The sequence below is a fragment of the Drosophila takahashii genome, chromosome 2R (genome assembly GCF_030179915.1).
Source record: "Drosophila takahashii strain IR98-3 E-12201 chromosome 2R, DtakHiC1v2, whole genome shotgun sequence".
Taxonomy (NCBI): Eukaryota; Metazoa; Arthropoda; class Insecta; order Diptera; family Drosophilidae; genus Drosophila; species Drosophila takahashii.
This window is the reverse complement of record NC_091679.1, coordinates 33,586,933-33,605,454: the sequence shown is the minus strand read 5'-3', so window position 1 is coordinate 33,605,454 and position 18,522 is coordinate 33,586,933. Positions and strand designations below refer to the sequence as shown.

General features: G+C 48.1%; 7 protein-coding genes across 7 annotated transcripts; 3 read left to right on the top strand and 4 right to left on the bottom strand.

Moving 5' to 3' along the window:
- Positions 1-9,886: 9,886 nt before the first annotated feature.
- On the bottom strand, positions 9,887-11,161 carry LOC108069281 (isocitrate dehydrogenase [NAD] subunit gamma, mitochondrial). The gene has a single exon (XM_017159285.3). It carries the CDS (start codon positions 11,087-11,089, stop codon positions 9,953-9,955), a length of 1,137 nt encoding a protein of 378 aa, XP_017014774.2. The 5' UTR covers positions 11,090-11,161; the 3' UTR covers positions 9,887-9,952.
- Positions 11,162-11,544: 383 nt separating this feature from the next.
- LOC108069276 (uncharacterized) lies at positions 11,545-12,109 on the bottom strand. The gene has a single exon (XM_017159280.3). It carries the CDS (start codon positions 12,107-12,109, stop codon positions 11,615-11,617), a length of 495 nt encoding a protein of 164 aa, XP_017014769.1. The 3' UTR covers positions 11,545-11,614.
- A 142-nt stretch (positions 12,110-12,251) lies between these two features.
- LOC108069275 (uncharacterized) lies at positions 12,252-12,978 on the bottom strand. The gene has a single exon (XM_017159279.3). It carries the CDS (start codon positions 12,878-12,880, stop codon positions 12,263-12,265), a length of 618 nt encoding a protein of 205 aa, XP_017014768.2. The 5' UTR covers positions 12,881-12,978; the 3' UTR covers positions 12,252-12,262.
- Positions 12,979-13,263: 285 nt separating this feature from the next.
- On the top strand, positions 13,264-15,383 carry JhI-26 (Juvenile hormone-inducible protein 26). The gene is made up of 3 exons (XM_017159462.3): positions 13,264-13,539; positions 14,011-14,810; positions 15,070-15,383. The coding sequence occupies exons 1-3, from the start codon at positions 13,303-13,305 to the stop codon at positions 15,350-15,352; spliced, it is 1,320 nt and encodes a 439-aa protein (XP_017014951.2). The 5' UTR covers positions 13,264-13,302; the 3' UTR covers positions 15,353-15,383.
- A 249-nt stretch (positions 15,384-15,632) lies between these two features.
- On the top strand, positions 15,633-16,050 carry LOC108069388 (mitochondrial ribosome and complex I assembly factor AltMIEF1). The gene is made up of 2 exons (XM_017159464.3): positions 15,633-15,851; positions 15,911-16,050. Exons 1-2 carry the CDS (start codon positions 15,684-15,686, stop codon positions 15,947-15,949), a joined length of 207 nt encoding a protein of 68 aa, XP_017014953.2. The 5' UTR covers positions 15,633-15,683; the 3' UTR covers positions 15,950-16,050.
- LOC108069387 (mitochondrial translation release factor in rescue) lies at positions 15,952-16,436 on the top strand. The gene has a single exon (XM_017159463.3). It carries the CDS (start codon positions 15,952-15,954, stop codon positions 16,393-16,395), a length of 444 nt encoding a protein of 147 aa, XP_017014952.2. The 3' UTR covers positions 16,396-16,436.
- On the bottom strand, positions 16,418-18,282 carry LOC108069385 (RING-type E3 ubiquitin-protein ligase PPIL2). Its single transcript, XM_017159460.3, has 4 exons — positions 18,160-18,282; positions 17,144-18,098; positions 16,935-17,086; positions 16,418-16,875 (listed from the first exon to the last, which is right to left on the bottom strand). The coding sequence occupies exons 1-4, from the start codon at positions 18,189-18,191 to the stop codon at positions 16,461-16,463; spliced, it is 1,554 nt and encodes a 517-aa protein (XP_017014949.3). The 5' UTR covers positions 18,192-18,282; the 3' UTR covers positions 16,418-16,460.
- Between the last annotated feature and the right edge of the window lie 240 nt (positions 18,283-18,522).

Here is an 18,522-nt window from a genome sequence, read left to right as displayed (position 1 = left end):
AACATGGAACATGGAACATGGAACATGGAACATGGAACATGGAACATGGCACACGGAACATGGAACATGGCACACGGAACATGGAACATGGCACACGGAACATGGCACACGGAACATGGCACACGGAACATGGAACATGGACATGGAACATGGCACACGGAACATGGAACATGGAACATGGAACATGGAACAGGGAACATGGAACATGGCACATGGAACATGGCACATGGAACATGGCACACGGAACATGGAACATGGAACATGGCACACGGAACATGGCACATGGAACATGGCACACGGAACATGGCACACGGAACATGGCACACGGAACATGGAACATGGAACATGGCACACGGAACACGGAACATGGAACATGGAACGTGGCACACGGAACATGGAACACGGAACATGGAACATGGCACACGGAACATGGCACATGGAACATGGCACACGGCACATGGCACATGGAACATGGCACATGGCACACGGAACATGGAACATGGAACATGGAACACGGAACATGGAACATGGAACATGGAACATGGCACACGGAACATGGCACACGGAACATGGCACACGGAACATGGAACATGGCACACGGAACATGGCACATGGCACACGGAACATGGAACATGGAACATGGAACATGGAACATGGCACACGGAACATGGCACACGGAACATGGCACATGGAACATGGCACACGGAACATGGCACACGGAACATGGCACATGGAACATGGCACATGGAACATGGAGCATGGCACATGGAACATGGCACATGGAACATGGCACACGGAACATGGAACATGGAACATGGCACACGGAACATGGCACATGGAACATGGCACACGGAACATGGCACACGGAACATGGAACATGGAACATGGAACATGGCACACGGAACATGGCACATGGAACATGGCACATGGAACATGGAACATGGAACATGGAACATGGAACATGGAACATGGAACATGGAACATGGAACATGGAACATGGAACATGGAACATGGAACATGGAACATGGAACATGGAACATGGAACATGGAACATGGAACATGGAACATGGAACATGGAACATGGAACATGGAACATGGAACATGGAACATGGAACATGGAACATGGAACATGGAACATGGAACATGGAACATGGAACATGGCACATGGCACATGGCACACGGAACATGGAACATGGAACATGGCACACGGAACATGGAACATGGCACATGGAACATGGAACATGGCACATGGCACACGGAACATGGCACACGGAACATGGAACATGGAACATGGCACACGGAACATGGCACATGGAACATGGAACATGGAACATGGAACATGGCACATGGCACATGGCACACGGAACATGGAACATGGAACATGGCACACGGAACATGGAACATGGCACATGGCACATGGAACATGGCACATGGCACACGGAACATGGCACACGGAACATGGAACATGGAACATGGCACACGGAACATGGCACATGGAACATGGAACATGGAACATGGAACATGGAACATGGAACATGGAACATGGAACATGGCACATGGAACATGGAACATGGCACACGGAACACGGCACATTGAACATGGCACACGGAACATGGCACACGGAACATGGCACACGGAACATGGAACATGGAACATGGCACACGGAACATGGCACATGGAACATGGAACATGGAACATGGAACATGGAACATGGAACATGGAACATGGAACATGGAACATGGAACATGGAACATGGAACATGGAACATGGAACATGGCACATGGAACATGGCACACGGAACATGGCACATGGAACATGGCACACGGAACATGGCACACGGAACATGGCACACGGAACATGGCACACGGAACATGGAACATGGAGCATGGCACATGGAACATGGCACATGGAACATGGCACACGGAACATGGAACATGGAACATGGCACACGGAACATGGCACATGGAACATGGCACACGGAACATGGAACATGGAACATGGAAAATGGAACATGGAACACGGAACATGGAACATGGAACATGGAACATGGAACATGGAACAGGGAACATGGAACATGGCACATGGAACATGGCACATGGAACATGGCACACGGAACATGGAACATGGAACATGGCACACGGAACATGGCACATGGAACATGGCACACGGAACATGGCACACGGAACATGGCACACGGAACATGGAACATGGAACATGGCACACGGAACACGGAACATGGAACATGGAACGTGGCACACGGAACATGGAACACGGAACATGGAACATGGCACACGGAACATGGCACATGGCACACGGAACATGGAACATGGCACACGGAACATGGCACACGGAACATGGAACATGGCACACGGAACATGGCACATGGCACACGGAACATGGCACACGGAACATGGCACACGGAACATGGAACATGGCACACGGAACATGGCACACGGAACATGGAACATGGAACATGGCACACGGAACATGGCACATGGAACATGGAACATGGAACATGGAACATGGAACATGGAACATGGAACATGGAACATGGCACATGGAACATGGAACATGGCACACGGAACATGGAACATGGAACATGGAACATGGAACATGGAACATGGAACATGGAACATGGAACATGGAACATGGAACATGGAACATGGAACATGGAACATGGAACATGGAACATGGAACATGGAACATGGAACATGGAACATGGAACATGGAACATGGAACATGGAACGTGGCACACGGAACATGGAACATGGAACATGGAACATGGAACATGGCACATGGCACATGGCACATGGCACACGGAACATGGAACATGGAACATGGAACATGGAACATGGAACATGGAACATGGAACATGGAACATGGAACATGGAACATGGAACATGGAACATGGAACATGGAACATGGAACATGGAACATGGAACATGGAACATGGAACATGGAACATGGAACATGGAACATGGAACATGGAACATGGAACATGGAACATGGCACACGGAACATGGCACACGGAACATGGCACATGGAACATGGAACATGGAACATGGCACATGGAACATGGCACATGGAACATGGCACATGGAACATGGCACATGGAACATGGAACATGGAACATGGAACATGGAACATGGAACATGGAACATGGCACATGGCACATGGCACACGGAACATGGAACATGGAACATGGCACACGGAACATGGAACATGGCACATGGAACATGGAACATGGAACATGGAACATGGAACATGGCACATGGAACATGGAACATGGCACACGGAACACGGCACATTGAACATGGCACACGGAACATGGCACACGGAACATGGCACACGGAACATGGCACACGGAACATGGCACACGGAACATGGCACACGGAACATGGCACACGGAACATGGAACATGGAGCATGGCACATGGAACATGGCACATGGAACATGGCACACGGAACATGGAACATGGAACATGGCACACGGAACATGGCACATGGAACATGGCACACGGAACATGGAACATGGAACATGGAACATGGAACATGGAACATGGAACATGGAACATGGAACATGGACCATGGAACATGGAACATGGAACATGGAACATGGAACATGGAACATGGAACATGGAACATGGAACATGGAACATGGAACATGGAACATGGAACATGGCACACGGAACATGGAACATGGCACACGGAACATGGAACATGGCACACGGAACATGGAACATGGCACACGGAACATGGCACACGGAACATGGAACATGGAGCATGGCACACGGAACATGGCACACGGAACATGGCACACGGAACATGGCACACGGAACATGGAACATGGAACATGGCACACGGAACATGGAACATGGCACACGGAACATGGAACATGGCACACGGAACATGGCACACGGAACATGGCACACGGAACATGGAACATGGAGCATGGCACATGGAACATGGCTCATGGAACATGGCACACGGAACATGGAACATGGAACATGGAACATGGAACATGGAACATGGAACATGGAACATGGAACATGGAACATGGAACATGGAACATGGAACATGGAACATGGAACATGGAACATGGAGCATGGCACACGGAACATGGCACACGGAACATGGCACACGGAACATGGCACACGGAACATGGAACATGGAACATGGCACACGGAACATGGAACATGGCACACGGAACATGGAACATGGCACACGGAACATGGCACACGGAACATGGCACACGGAACATGGAACATGGAGCATGGCACATGGAACATGGCTCATGGAACATGGCACACGGAACATGGAACATGGAACATGGAACATGGAACATGGAACATGGAACATGGAACATGGAACATGGAACATGGAACATGGAACATGGAACATGGAACATGGAACATGGAACATGGAACATGGAACATGGAACATGGAACATGGAACATGGAACATGGAACATGGAACATGGAACATGGAACATGGAACATGGAACATGGAACATGGAACATGGAACATGGAACATGGAACATGGAACATGGCACACGGAACATGGAACATGGCACACGGAACATGGAACATGGCACACGGAACATGGCACACGGAACATGGCACACGGAACATGGAACATGGAGCATGGCACATGGAACATGGCACATGGCACACGGAACATGGCACATGGCACATGGCACATGGCACATGGCACATGGCACATGGCACATGGCACATGGCACATGGCACATGGCACATGGCACACGGAACATGGCACACGGAACATGGCACACGGAACATGGAACATGGCACATGGAACATGGAACATGGAACATGGAACAGGGAACATGGAACATGGCACATGGAACATGGCACACGGAACATGGAACATGGAGCATGGCACATGGAACATGGCTCATGGAACATGGCACACGGAACATGGAACATGGAACATGGAACATGGAACATGGAACATGGAACATGGAACATGGAACATGGAACATGGAACATGGAACATGGAACATGGAACATGGAACATGGAACATGGAACATGGAACATGGAACATGGAACATGGAACATGGAACATGGAACATGGAACATGGAACATGGAACATGGAACATGGAACATGGAACATGGAACATGGAACATGGAACATGGAACATGGAACATGGAACATGGCACATGGCACATGGCACACGGAACATGGAACATGGAACATGGAACTGGAACATGGCACATGGAACATGGCACACGGAACATGGCACACGGAACATGGAACATGGCACATGGAACATGGCACACGGAACATGTCACACGGAACATGGCACATGGCACATGGAACATGGAACATGGCACATGGAACTGGAACATGGCACATGGAACATGGCACACGGAACATGGAACATGGAACATGGAACATGGAACATGGAACATGGAACATGGAACATGGAACATGGAACATGGAACATGGAACATGGAACATGGAACATGGAACATGGCACACGGAACATGGCACACGGAACATGGCACACGGAACATGGCACATGGAACATGGAACATGGAACATGGAACATGGAACATGGAACATGGAACATGGAACGTGGCACACGGAACATGGAACATGGAACATGGAACATGGAACATGGAACATGGAACATGGAACATGGAACATGGAACATGGAACATGGAACATGGAACATGGAACATGGCACACGGAACATGGCACACGGAACATGGCACATGGAACATGGAACATGGAACATGGAACATGGAACATGGAACATGGCACACGGAACATGGAACATGGAACATGGAACTGGAACATGGCACATGGAACATGGCACACGGAACATGGCACACGGAACATGGAACATGGCACATGGAACATGGCACACGGAACATGTCACACGGAACATGGCACATGGCACATGGCACACGGAACATGGAACATGGCACACGGAACATGGAAGATGGAACGTGGCACACGGAACATGGCACATGGCACATGGCACACGGAACATGGCACATGGAACATGGAACATGGAACATGGAACATGGAACATGGAACATGGAACATGGAACATGGAACATGGAACATGGAACATGGAACATGGAACATGGAACATGGAACATGGAACATGGCACATGGCACATGGAACATGGCACATGGCACATGGCACACGGAACATGGAACATGGAACATGGAACATGGAACATGGAACATGGAACATGGAACATGGAACATGGAACATGGAACATGGAACATGGAACATGGAACATGGAACATGGAACATGGAACATGGAACATGGCACATGGCACATGGCACATGGCACATGGCACATGGCACATGGCACATGGCACATGGCACATGGCACATGGCACATGGCACATGGCACATGGCACACGGAACATGGCACACGGAACATGGCACACGGAACATGGAACATGGCACATGGAACATGGAACATGGAACATGGAACAGGGAACATGGAACATGGCACATGGAACATGGCACACGGAACATGGAACATGGAACATGGCACACGGAACATGGCACATGGAACATGGCACACGGAACATGGCACACGGAACATGGCACACGGAACATGGAACATGGAACATGGCACACGGAACACGGAACATGGAACATGGAACATGGAACATGGAACATGGAACAGGGAACATGGAACATGGCACATGGAACATGGCACATGGCACACGGAACATGGCACATGGAACATGGCACACGGAACATGGCACACGGAACATGGCACACGGAACATGGAACATGGAACATGGCACACGGAACACGGAACATGGAACATGGAACGTGGCACACGGAACATGGAACACGGAACATGGAACATGGCACACGGAACATGGCACATGGCACACGGAACATGGAACATGGCACACGGAACATGGCACACGGAACATGGAACATGGCACACGGAACATGGCACATGGCACACGGAACATGGCACACGGAACATGGCACATGGCACACGGAACATGGCACACGGAACATGGAACATGGCACATGGCACATGGCACATGGCACATGGCACACGGAACATGGAACATGGCACACGGAACATGGAACATGGAACGTGGCACACGGAACATGGCACATGGCGCATGGCACATGGCACATGGCACATGGCACACGGAACATGGAACATGGAACATGGCACACGGAACATGGCACACGGAACATGGAACATGGAACATGGAACATGGAACATGGAACATGGAACATGGAACATGGAACATGGCACATGGCACATGGCACACGGAACATGGAACATGGCACACGGAACATGGAACATGGAACGTGGCACACGGAACATGGCACATGGCACATGGCACACGGAACATGGCACATGGAACATGGCACATGGAACATGGAACATGGAACATGGAACATGGAACATGGAACATGGAACATGGAACATGGAACATGGAACATGGAACATGGAACATGGAACATGGAACATGGAACATGGAACATGGAACATGGAACATGGAACATGGAACATGGAACATGGAACATGGAACATGGAACATGGAACATGGAACATGGAACATGGCACACGGAACATGGCACACGGAACATGGCACATGGCACATGGCACATGGCACATGGCACATGGCACATGGCACATGGCACATGGCACATGGCACATGGCACATGGCACATGGCACATGGCACATGGCACATGGCACATGGCACATGGCACATGGCACATGGCACATGGCACATGGCACATGGCACATGGCACATGGCACATGGCACATGGCACATGGCACATGGCACATGGCACATGGCACATGGCACATGGCACATGGCACATGGCACATGGCACATGGCACATGGCACATGGCACATGGCACATGGCACATGGCACATGGCACATGGCACATGGCACATGGCACATGGCACATGGCACATGGCACATGGCACATGGCACATGGCACATGGCACATGGCACATGGCACATGGCACATGGCACATGGCACATGGCACATGGCACATGGCACATGGCACATGGCACATGGCACATGGCACATGGCACATGGCACATGGCACATGGCACATGGCACATGGCACATGGCACATGGCACATGGCACATGGCACATGGCACATGGCACATGGCACACGGAACATGGAACATGGAACATGGAACATGGCACATGGCACATGGCACATGGCACATGGCACATGGCACATGGCACATGGCACATGGCACATGGCACATGGCACATGGCACATGGCACATGGCACATGGCACATGGCACATGGCACATGGCACATGGCACATGGCACATGGCACATGGCACATGGCACATGGCACATGGCACATGGCACATGGCACATGGCACATGGCACATGGCACATGGCACATGGCACATGGCACATGGCACATGGCACATGGCACATGGCACATGGCACATGGCACATGGCACATGGCACATGGCACATGGCACATGGCACATGGCACATGGCACATGGCACATGGCACATGGCACATGGCACATGGCACACGGAACATGGAACATGGAACATGGAACATGGAACATGGAACATGGAACATGGAACATGGAACATGGAACATGGAACATGGAACATGGAACATGGAACATGGAACATGGAACATGGAACATGGAACATGGAACATGGAACATGGAACATGGAACATGGAACATGGAACATGGAACATGGAACATGGAACATGGAACATGGAACATGGAACATGGAACATGGAACATGGAACATGGAACATGGAACATGGAACATGGAACATGGAACATGGAACATGGAACATGGAACATGGAACATGGAACATGGAACATGGAACATGGAACATGGAACATGGAACATGGAACATGGAACATGGAACATGGAACATGGAACATGGAACATGGAACATGGAACATGGAACATGGAACATGGAACATGGAACATGGAACATGGAACATGGAACATGGAACATGGAACATGGAACATGGAACATGGAACATGGAACATGGAACATGGAACATGGAACATGGAACATGGAACATGGAACATGGAACATGGAACATGGAACATGGAACATGGAACATGGAACATGGAACATGGAACATGGAACATGGAACATGGAACATGGAACATGGAACATGGAACATGGAACATGGAACATGGAACATGGAACATGGAACATGGAACATGGAACATGGAACATGGAACATGGAACATGGAACATGGAACATGGAACATGGAACATGGAACATGGAACATGGAACATGGAACATGGAACATGGAACATGGAACATGGAACATGGAACATGGAACATGGAACATGGAACATGGAACATGGAACATGGAACATGGAACATGGAACATGGAACATGGAACATGGAACATGGAACATGGAACATGGAACATGGAACATGGAACATGGAACATGGCACATGGCACATGGCACATCTCGGAAACTATAAAAGCTAGAAGATTGACATTTTGCATGCAGATTCTAGGATTCCTACGCAGCGCAAGTTTGTTTCAAAAGGGTGCCACGCCCCCTTTAACGCCCACAATCGCTTATATACGATTTTAAAAATTTCAATATTTCGGAAAAGTAAAAATGCAGTTTTATTGTGTTCATTAATAACTATCGAAATGTAGAAAAATTTTTTTAAATCGGACCATTCGTTAAAAAGTTACGGCGGATCAAAGTTCTTATCTCCATCTCCTTCGCACTCCCTTTAGCAGAGTAACGGGTATCTGATAGTCGAGGCACCCGACTATAGCGTTCTCTCTTGTTTTGTTTTATATTTCTTATTTGGAAGTTCGCGGTAATATAATAGTTTGTTTTTTTTTGTAATTTCTTTATATCAAATATTATTTAAGGATTTCTGCAATCCTTCGTAATTTATTTAAAATTTCAAGCCCTCCTCTGTACATATATCACTTTTCCCCCAACGCACGGCACCGCAGACTGTTGATTATGTTGCAGATGACGTACTCGCCGCTGTCCTTGCCCCCGAACTCCTTGGTGCGGATTCCCTCGTCCATGGTGCGCAGCATCTCACCCCACAGGGAGTCGGCACACTTCTTGTGGCCCAAGTGCTCGAAGAGATCCACAATGGTGGACACAATGCCGTAGGCACTGAGGATCGAGTAGTTGGTCAGCGAGAGCTTCGTCTGCAGGGGCTTGAAAACGGCGTGGTGATCGCCAATCTCTACGGCACTAAACAAATTGGATCCGCCACAAACTCCGCTGCAGATGGCGGACAGGAAGGTGGCATAGCGATCGCTGGCGAAGAGGCAATCGAAGTAGGTGGGATTCGTGATCAGCCGGCTGATGGCCTCCTCCACCTCCATGAACTCCAGCTCCAGGCAGTCCTTGTAGTGGCAGTGCATCCGCTTGGCGGCCTCCACCATGTTGCCATCGCTAATGGGCCACTCCTTGGCCTTGTTGATCAGAGCGACCCGCTTTCTGCCCGCCTTGACGGCCGCCTTAAAGGCGTACTGCAGGTACTTCTCGTTGCTCTGCTGGTTGACGACGGACAGGGCCTCCACCACACCCTTGACGGGCGAATACTCCAGCTCGTTGTAGATGCCCATGTTGTTCTGGCCAATCATCTGGATGTCGACGCCCGGAAAGCGGCACTTGAAGCCGGGAAAGCTGCGCGTCCGGGTCTTCAGCACATACAAGTCCAGGTCGTTGCAGATCTTTAGAGCCTTCTGCTTGGCCTCCGAGTCGGCCTGGTTGTCCACATGAACGGCGGTCCTGTTCCGCAGCACCGAGTTGAAGTACTCATCGTCCTGGCCCGCCTCGATTATCTGCACCTCCACGGGCACCCGGCTGCTCTGGAGCAGCGAGGTCACAAAGTGGGCTCCCTGCTGGCCAATCATCGTGCTGCCCGTGAGCAGGGAGACCGTGTTGATTCCCCCGTACTTGGATTTGGGCAGCACGTGGACGGGATCAAGTCGCGTGTCTCCCTTGACGAAGGACGCTCGCACGCTGCTGTTTATGTCATCGGCGAAGTGGCGAACACTGATCTTGGCCAGCAATCGGGTCACTTTCGAGCTGCGCAACATTGTTTGGGATTTAAAGGGAGAAGGGTCCTAAAATTGTACCTGATGAGTAAAGAAGTGATATATTTCGCCTTGCAACATGATCGGCTAAGGATCACTTCCATTTAAATGGAAAAAATCTAGATCGATTTTACATTATTTAAGATCAATTTTAGTTTGATATGCGGCCAGGTAAATTTCATGTAAAAAATATATTGGTTTTGCATGACCTGAAATTTAAATGGCCATATCGATTTTACGGGAAGACGCTATTTTTATTTGTAGTCTCAAAAATACAGTATATTTTTATGATATTCCAGAATATTAAAATATCCTGGGATACACAAAAAAAAACCCATACAATACCAATCAGTTTAAGTAGATATAAAAAATTGGTAGACAAAAGAAAAAATGTTTATTTCAAATATTTTTAATACAAATGTTTTATTAAATGGCATTTTCAATAAAAATTAAACCTATTGACCTAATTACTCTTCTAACCCGAAATTTTTATTGGTCCCCTATTGAATAACCCAAAACTGCCCAGGATTACATGTCGTAGCAAAGCGATTTGTTGGGACAGGGACAGCCATCTATGCCGTAGCGCCCAATCGGGATGTCCGTCTGGGTCTCCTTGTGCTGGGGTCCTGGCACCTCGAACAATTTCTCACTGAAGTACCGATCCGGTAGGTAGTACATGGGGTACTCGGCCCTCAGCCTCTCGTGGTCGTCCCGCAGCCACTGGGCCAACTCGGGAGCGGCTCGTCGGGCCTCCAGGCGGTACTGCTTCGGTTTGGCCATCCGAAGCGGAACCTCCAGGTGCAGTTTCGAGTGGGGTATGTAGGACAACAGCTCGCGGTCCAGTTTTACCGCCTGCTCCGCCCGGATCTTGGCGCATGTGGCGCACTTGCACTTGCCGCCATGGTAGCAGTACCGCTTCCGCCCATCCTCGTCCACCATCAGCAGCGGCACGCAGATGGGCGACGCCACCGGCTGGGCCTCCGTTTGCGTAGCCACCGACTCCTGGGCGGGATCGGAATACATCGTGGGATTGATCAGTGGAGTCGTGCTCGGATTCGGTGCGGTACGAAAGATTTGGATTACGAAATGAGACTGAAATGCTCAGTGGGATAGCAGCAAAGGCATCGCTTGCTTGATATAGAATTTTTAAAATCTGTTTAGTACAATGATTAGGGATCACACATAGATGGAACCACCTCCACCGCCTCCACAACTCAGTGCTGAGTGCGGATAGGCCACGGAGGAGGTCCACAACCAAGTGAGATCCCTGTACCGATCATAATTTTTACTTCGCCTCAAGTTCTTATCTCCCGTGCAGTAAATGTTCTGGGCGAGATCCTTCTTATCTCGCTTGGGCAGACCACAATCGGAACACAAATGGGACACTTTTTTATATCTTTGTTCAGCCCTCATCCGTAGATAGTAAGATTTTAGCTCCCGCTCTTTCACCTCATTGAAAAACTCCCGCATATGCGGAGAGTCCTGGACAACTGGCTCCTTTTTGGGCCAGGAATTGGATTGCAAAGGACACTTTTCGAGCGTTTGGGAATTCTTGGGCTCTTTCAACTGCCCCGAACGGTTGCTCAACCTCTTGCTTCTCCGAGAAGCGGAGGACATGTTGGAAATGTTATCCAATTCCGAGATCCTGATCGCAGCATTTGACTTCTTCTTGAATTCTTTGGGGGCTGTGCTGAGCACCCCGCTGCGCTCTGATCCTTCCGTGAACTTTCGAACATAGGTGTTGGCCCTGGTCATCGACCCGGTCGATTTCAATAAATACCAGTTGAGAGGCATCTTTTTCGTGATCTGCAGTCAATCCGCAACGGTCTAAAACATGGATTGTAGTCCAAAACACAAAATTTTGACAAACGTTCTCTGGCAAGCTTAGGTAAAGAAAAAATTGTATATTTTTAAAAGGCACAAAATATTTTAGAATTTAAATTCAAAATAAGGTAAAGTTTTAAAATAAAATCTTTAAAAATGTATTAAAATAATGAAAATGTATCAGCATGACTGTTAATCAACATTAAAACACTCTTAATTATCAAAAAGCTTCCAATATCGCTCTTGCTGAAATTCAATTGATTTTTTTGTAATCTCTGACCGAGCGTGAGCTTTTCGAGCGTACAAATTGGACTGTAAGTACATGCACTTGCTCATTCATTTGCCGGAAGCAACGCGGTTCGGATCGTTCTAGAGCACAGTATATAGATAAAATGGAAAAGATCGAGGCGGAAACCCAGTGGCTGCGGTTCACGATTCTTCCAAAGATTTTAAAAAGTGGGCGACTGGTGGACAACTACAGCGATTCCAAGGATGACACCTTTGTAATTAGAGATATCGATGTCGATGTGATTGGTCATTCTGAGGCCTTTATGCTGACATTTTGCTACAGGACTACCATCAACTTTGAATATGACGGGGAGAAGTATCAGCGAAAAATGGTCGTTAAGGTAGAGAAATTCAATAGTATTATTAAAAGTAATTAAATATGATAGGTGATGGAAATCCAAACAAAAAATGGTGTTCAACATGCGGAACGCAAGTCACGAAATTAAAAAGCATTTTGCGCTGTGCACACCCCTATTTAAAGTACATAGTATATGTTTATTTCCGTAACTGCGTTCTACGGATAAACAAGCTTAAAAGATATATGCCAGTTTGGTTGCCCAGCAAACAATGATAAGTCCGCCATGTGAAGAGGTTCAATGCATCTTTGGCAAACATGGTGAAATAGAGAAAATGCCTTGTCTTTGCTGTGGCTGCCTTATCAAGCCAGCTGTAGATCAAAACTAATTGGCTGATAACGATTTTTAATCTCTTATAGATTACCAAACTACAACTAAGAATGAATTTTTGTTTTCTAACGCACAAACGACCCCCAAAAAAAAACTATAATAAATATTAATTGTTGTTTTTTGTAGAAAACCCCTATGATGCCCCCAGAAGTTTATGAGTCCATTCAGTTTGGAGCTCTCTTCAGCAACGAGATCAACTTCTACACGGAAATTCTGCCAGAAATACAGAAGTTGGCCGGAGGAAAGTTTGCCGCACCCAAGTATTATTACAGTGAGTTGAATCAGTATTCGGCGGTGGCCATTCTGGAAAACTTCGCGGAGCAGGGATGGCGGGTGACCAAGGATCGGGTGGGTCTCAGTCTGGAACACGCCTTGATCGCCGTGGATTATCTGGGCAAGTTCCATGGCTTTGCCTACGCCATGAAGCACAAGAGTCCCGAGAAGTTCTCCCAGCTGACCGAGCAGCTGAAGGAATCTCGTTATGCCAGCGATGTCATTCATCCGGAGTGGGCACTCATCATGAAGACGAGCAACGAGCGGACAGCCAAGGCGGTGGCCAAATTTCAGCCGCAGATTGACGAGGAATTTGTGAAGAAGCTGGGCTTCCTGATCGCCGACTATAACCTGTATGGGCGCCAAAGGGTAGCACCGAGAGAACCACTGGCCACCCTTTGCCATGGAGACTATGTGAGGAATAACGTGGCCTACAGGTATAACAATCAGGAGGTGCCGCAGGAGATCATGATGTTCGACTACCAGACTCTTCGTGTCTCTTCTCCCATGATCGATCTCGCGGTCTTCCTGGCCGTATCCACCTATGCCGATGTGCGCTATCCCAATTTTGATAAAATCTTCGATGAATATTGCTCGGCGCTGTATGACAGTTATAGGTTGAATGCCAAGGCGGAGGTTCCCGAGTCCATGAGGTGAGCATTTAAATTTTAAAGATACATTTTAATATCACATCTAACTGTAAAACAAAAAAGTTCTTAAAAAAAAGTTTATTTAAAAAATACGTACTAAGATTAGAAAAAATTTACCTCGGAGTTCATAAAAAACTTAATAGATTCTGTAATAAGGGATTTTTTGGTTGTAATTTAAACCAGTAGTACTCAAAACCTGATAGTTATAGTTACATTTATAGTTCGAAATGATAAGATATCTAATACATTCTTTATCTTTCAGTCGGGAGGAGCTTCTCAAGGAGTATGTGCGATTCCTGCCCTATAGCGTGTCCATTTCGGGCAGCTTCCTGATGACTTTAGTGGAGCCATTGGACATGTCACCGGAGGAGATGTTTGCCGCCCAGCTGACGGATCAGGAGATCATCGACCGAACAATGAATCAGGGAGGGGAAATTGTGGATAAGGAGGTTGCCCACCAGGTTAAGGAAATGCTGGAGCTGAGCCAACTGACTGGTGTCTCCATAGACGACGGCATCAATTTGAACAAGTTGCAGAAAGTGTAAAGATTTCGATAGAGTAATTGTAGATAAAAGAAAACTAATCAAACACTTTAAATGACCTGCATTATTTATGTGGTGTTGAGGGAAAAAAGACTTAAAATCGATTTTAGCCATGACTACAACATTTTCAGTGGTGATTGGGGAGTACATTCCAAAATTTAGGCCATTTAAAGCGTTCAATCTTATCAGTTCGATTTTTTCAAAATGTTTTCTTATCAGCAATGTTTTGATCGCCTGCCGCCACAGCTGATTGCGGCGGGGCTGCCAACCTATTTAAATTTGAAGCTGTCAGCTGTCAATTCTCTTGTGTTAAAATATATGTAGTAGCCAAAAAATGTTTCAACCTTCGCGGCAACAAATTCTGCGTTTGTACAAGCATTTAATTCGTTACGGCAACCACTTGAAGCTAACGGACAAGAACTACTTTTTGGGCAGAGTGCGGCACGAGTTCCGGGACAACCGGTCCCTCACCAATCCTGCGGAGGTGGAGTTCAGTTTCAAGGTAATTAAAATACTTTCCCCGGTATTTCATAACAGATTCAGAGATTCCCTATATTTCAGCGCGGAGAGACCCTGCTTAAGAAGGGGCGCATCCTGTAGGAATGCTGCGAGGTCTGGTGCGATTCCTAGCGCTTCCTCCGACAACTGTGCGCTGCAAATCCACCGCCAACCTGGACTACTCCCGCTTTCCCACTCTCCAGGAGTCCGAGATCGAGGAGACATTCATGCGCGGCAGTGGTCCCGGTGGCCAGGCGGTGAACAAGACCTCGAACTGCGTCTTCCTCCGCCACCTGCCCACCAACATCACCATCAAGTGTCACACCCATCGATTGGCTTCGAAAAACCGAGTGGAGGCCAGGAAACTCCTGCTCGAGAAACTGGATGTCCATCTGAATGGGGAGCATTCGATTGTGGCGCAAATCAAGGCCCAGGAGCAGAGAAAGTCCACAGAGCGGCGGCGGCGTCAGGGAAAACTGCAGGAAATGAAGAAAAGCTGGCAGGAGAGAGAACGCACAGATGGGGGAAGCGAATCCACAGATAAATAGTCAAATATGATCAGTTTTATACAAACATACAATCTCTTAAACGTTTATTTTCGAATGGGCTACGGCTACCAACTGGAAAAGTTTCCAAAACCATTAGCCAGTTTCTTTTTCTTGGCTGCCTGCGCGGTGGGTAGCGACGCCTCCGGCTTCTTTGCCACCGCCTGAAGCTTCAGGTACTTTCCCACGCCTTCCCTGTACACCTTCAGCGGTTCCTTCATGCGCTTTTGCTGCTCCTCCTTCTTCACCGTCTCCTCCTTGCTGGCCGCCTCCTCCTCCCGCTCCTTGGCCAGCTGCTCAGTAGCCTCGGCGAAGGGATTCACAAAGACCTGTGAGCTCTCAATGATAATATCCTCAATTGGTCTGTCCTTGTTGTCCACCTCGATGTTCTCCATTTTCTGCAGTGTGTCCAAGCCGCCGACAAGCTTACCGAAGATTGTGTGCTTGCCATCGAGATGTTTGCAGGAGCGGTAGGTTATAAAGCTGTAGAATACTCAAAAGATTAGAAGAGGCAATGGATAAAAGAATCCTTGACTACTTACAACTGGGAACCATTGGTATTGGGACCCGAATTGGCCATGGAAAGCACACCTCTTCCCGTGTGCGTAAGATTGGGCTTAAACTCGTCCTCGAACTTCTTGCCCCAAATGGATTCGCCGCCGGAACCACTGCCTGTGGGATCACCACCTTGCACCTGAAGGATAACAAATTATTAACAAAATTATAAAGCATAAAAACAGAGAGAACTTACTATAAAATTCCTTATGGATCGGTGAAACATAACATTATTGTAGTAGCCAGTGGCACAGTGCTTAATAAAATTGTCGCAGGCTCGGGGAGTTTGATCGCAAAAGAGTTCCAGGTTAAGAGGGCCAAAGTTGGTATTCAAGCGAACGTAGCCCTTCTTCTTAACCCGCTCGTACTTCACCAGATCGTCGTCTATAATGGCCGCCTCCACTTGGGACACGGGCACCATGGCGGTGGATGTGAAACTGGCGGCCACCGCTCCAGTTGAGTAATGGGCCGCATTGAACTTGTCGGCTGTGCGCTTGGAAGTCGAGGGCTCCTCCTCCGCCGGCTGGTAGTCCTGCTGGAGCTGTGCCAGCGTCTCCTTGGTCTCCAGATTCATGGTCTTAATGCGCCCGCTGGCTGGATTCTTCCTCTCCAGCTGCTCCTCTTCGCTCAGCACACGCAGGTTCTTCTTGATGTGATGGAAGGTGGAGATGTCGTACTTCTCCAGCTTCTGGGGATCCTGTATGGTTATGATGTCCTTGCGCTGAAAGGGCGTGTCGTCCACCAGATCCTTCCAGTTCTTCGTCTTGATGTTCAGCTGGTCGATGGCCTCCCAGCAGTAGACATTTCCCGTGGTGGCCACCGCCACGATGTGCGAGTTCTTGCTGAAGGGCTTGAACAACGCCGGGCAGTGGTACTCATCATTGGCGTTGCGGTGGAAGGTCAGCTTGATCAGGGACTTGGAGTCCATCTTCTGCCCGTTGATGGGATTCACCTTGAAGGTCTTGAGGAACTTCAGGATGGCCTCGTACTCGAACACATTGCCCTGCAGGTCGCAGTAGGGCATCTCGAAGGGCGCCATGGTGATGCAGCAGTGCTCGAAGGGAAGCCGCTTGAACTTGACATGGTTGTTCTCCGCAGATTCCGTCTTTTTCCCGCCGTAGAACTCACTCCACTCGGTGTACGTGAGGTACCTGTAGCGGTAAGGGGACAACTTGAACTCTACCGCTTTCTGAAGGTATTGTAGGCACTTACATTTTGTCCTTTTGATGCTGTCGTTTACCCATCTTGGCTGTTTTTAATTAAAATTGGTTGAAAACAATTAAGAACCGACTAATATTTGTTTACAAATGCAAGATGGGACTGCCAACTCGTGTTCAGACTATCTTTTGTGAAGTTTTAGGCGGTTCACACTGTGTGCATCTTGCAAAGCAGCTGAAAAATGGCATTACTCACTTCTCCGTTTAATTGAATGGAAAAAATAAACAAAATATCTATATTAAAGTTTTAAAATTTCATAAGTGACTAAAATTATTCTTAATTATTTATTAATTTTATTATAGTTCATTGATTTCCAATTAAATCCCTTTTGCTATTTTACAAACTTGAATTTTTCTT

Excerpts from the sequence above, each read along its gene's own strand:
- LOC108069281 (XM_017159285.3), bottom strand. The coding sequence starts at position 11,089 with ATGTTGCGCAGCTCGAAAGTGACCCGATTGCTGGCCAAGATCAGTGTT.
- LOC108069276 (XM_017159280.3), bottom strand. The coding sequence starts at position 12,109 with ATGTATTCCGATCCCGCCCAGGAGTCGGTGGCTACGCAAACGGAGGCC.
- LOC108069275 (XM_017159279.3), bottom strand. The coding sequence starts at position 12,880 with ATGCCTCTCAACTGGTATTTATTGAAATCGACCGGGTCGATGACCAGG.
- JhI-26 (XM_017159462.3), top strand. The coding sequence starts at position 13,303 with ATGGAAAAGATCGAGGCGGAAACCCAGTGGCTGCGGTTCACGATTCTT. Across the intron at positions 13,540-14,010 it reads AGCGAAAAATGGTCGTTAAG|AAAACCCCTATGATGCCCCC; the intron begins GTAGAGAAATTC and ends TGTTTTTTGTAG. Across the intron at positions 14,811-15,069 it reads GAGGTTCCCGAGTCCATGAG|TCGGGAGGAGCTTCTCAAGG; the intron begins GTGAGCATTTAA and ends TTTATCTTTCAG.
- LOC108069388 (XM_017159464.3), top strand. The coding sequence starts at position 15,684 with ATGTTTCAACCTTCGCGGCAACAAATTCTGCGTTTGTACAAGCATTTA. Across the intron at positions 15,852-15,910 it reads AGGTGGAGTTCAGTTTCAAG|CGCGGAGAGACCCTGCTTAA; the intron begins GTAATTAAAATA and ends CCTATATTTCAG.
- LOC108069387 (XM_017159463.3), top strand. The coding sequence starts at position 15,952 with ATGCTGCGAGGTCTGGTGCGATTCCTAGCGCTTCCTCCGACAACTGTG.
- LOC108069385 (XM_017159460.3), bottom strand. The coding sequence starts at position 18,191 with ATGGGTAAACGACAGCATCAAAAGGACAAAAT. Across the intron at positions 18,099-18,159 it reads CAGCATCAAAAGGACAAAAT|GTACCTCACGTACACCGAGT; the intron begins GTAAGTGCCTAC and ends TTACCGCTACAG. Across the intron at positions 17,087-17,143 it reads GATCCATAAGGAATTTTATA|GTGCAAGGTGGTGATCCCAC; the intron begins GTAAGTTCTCTC and ends GTTATCCTTCAG.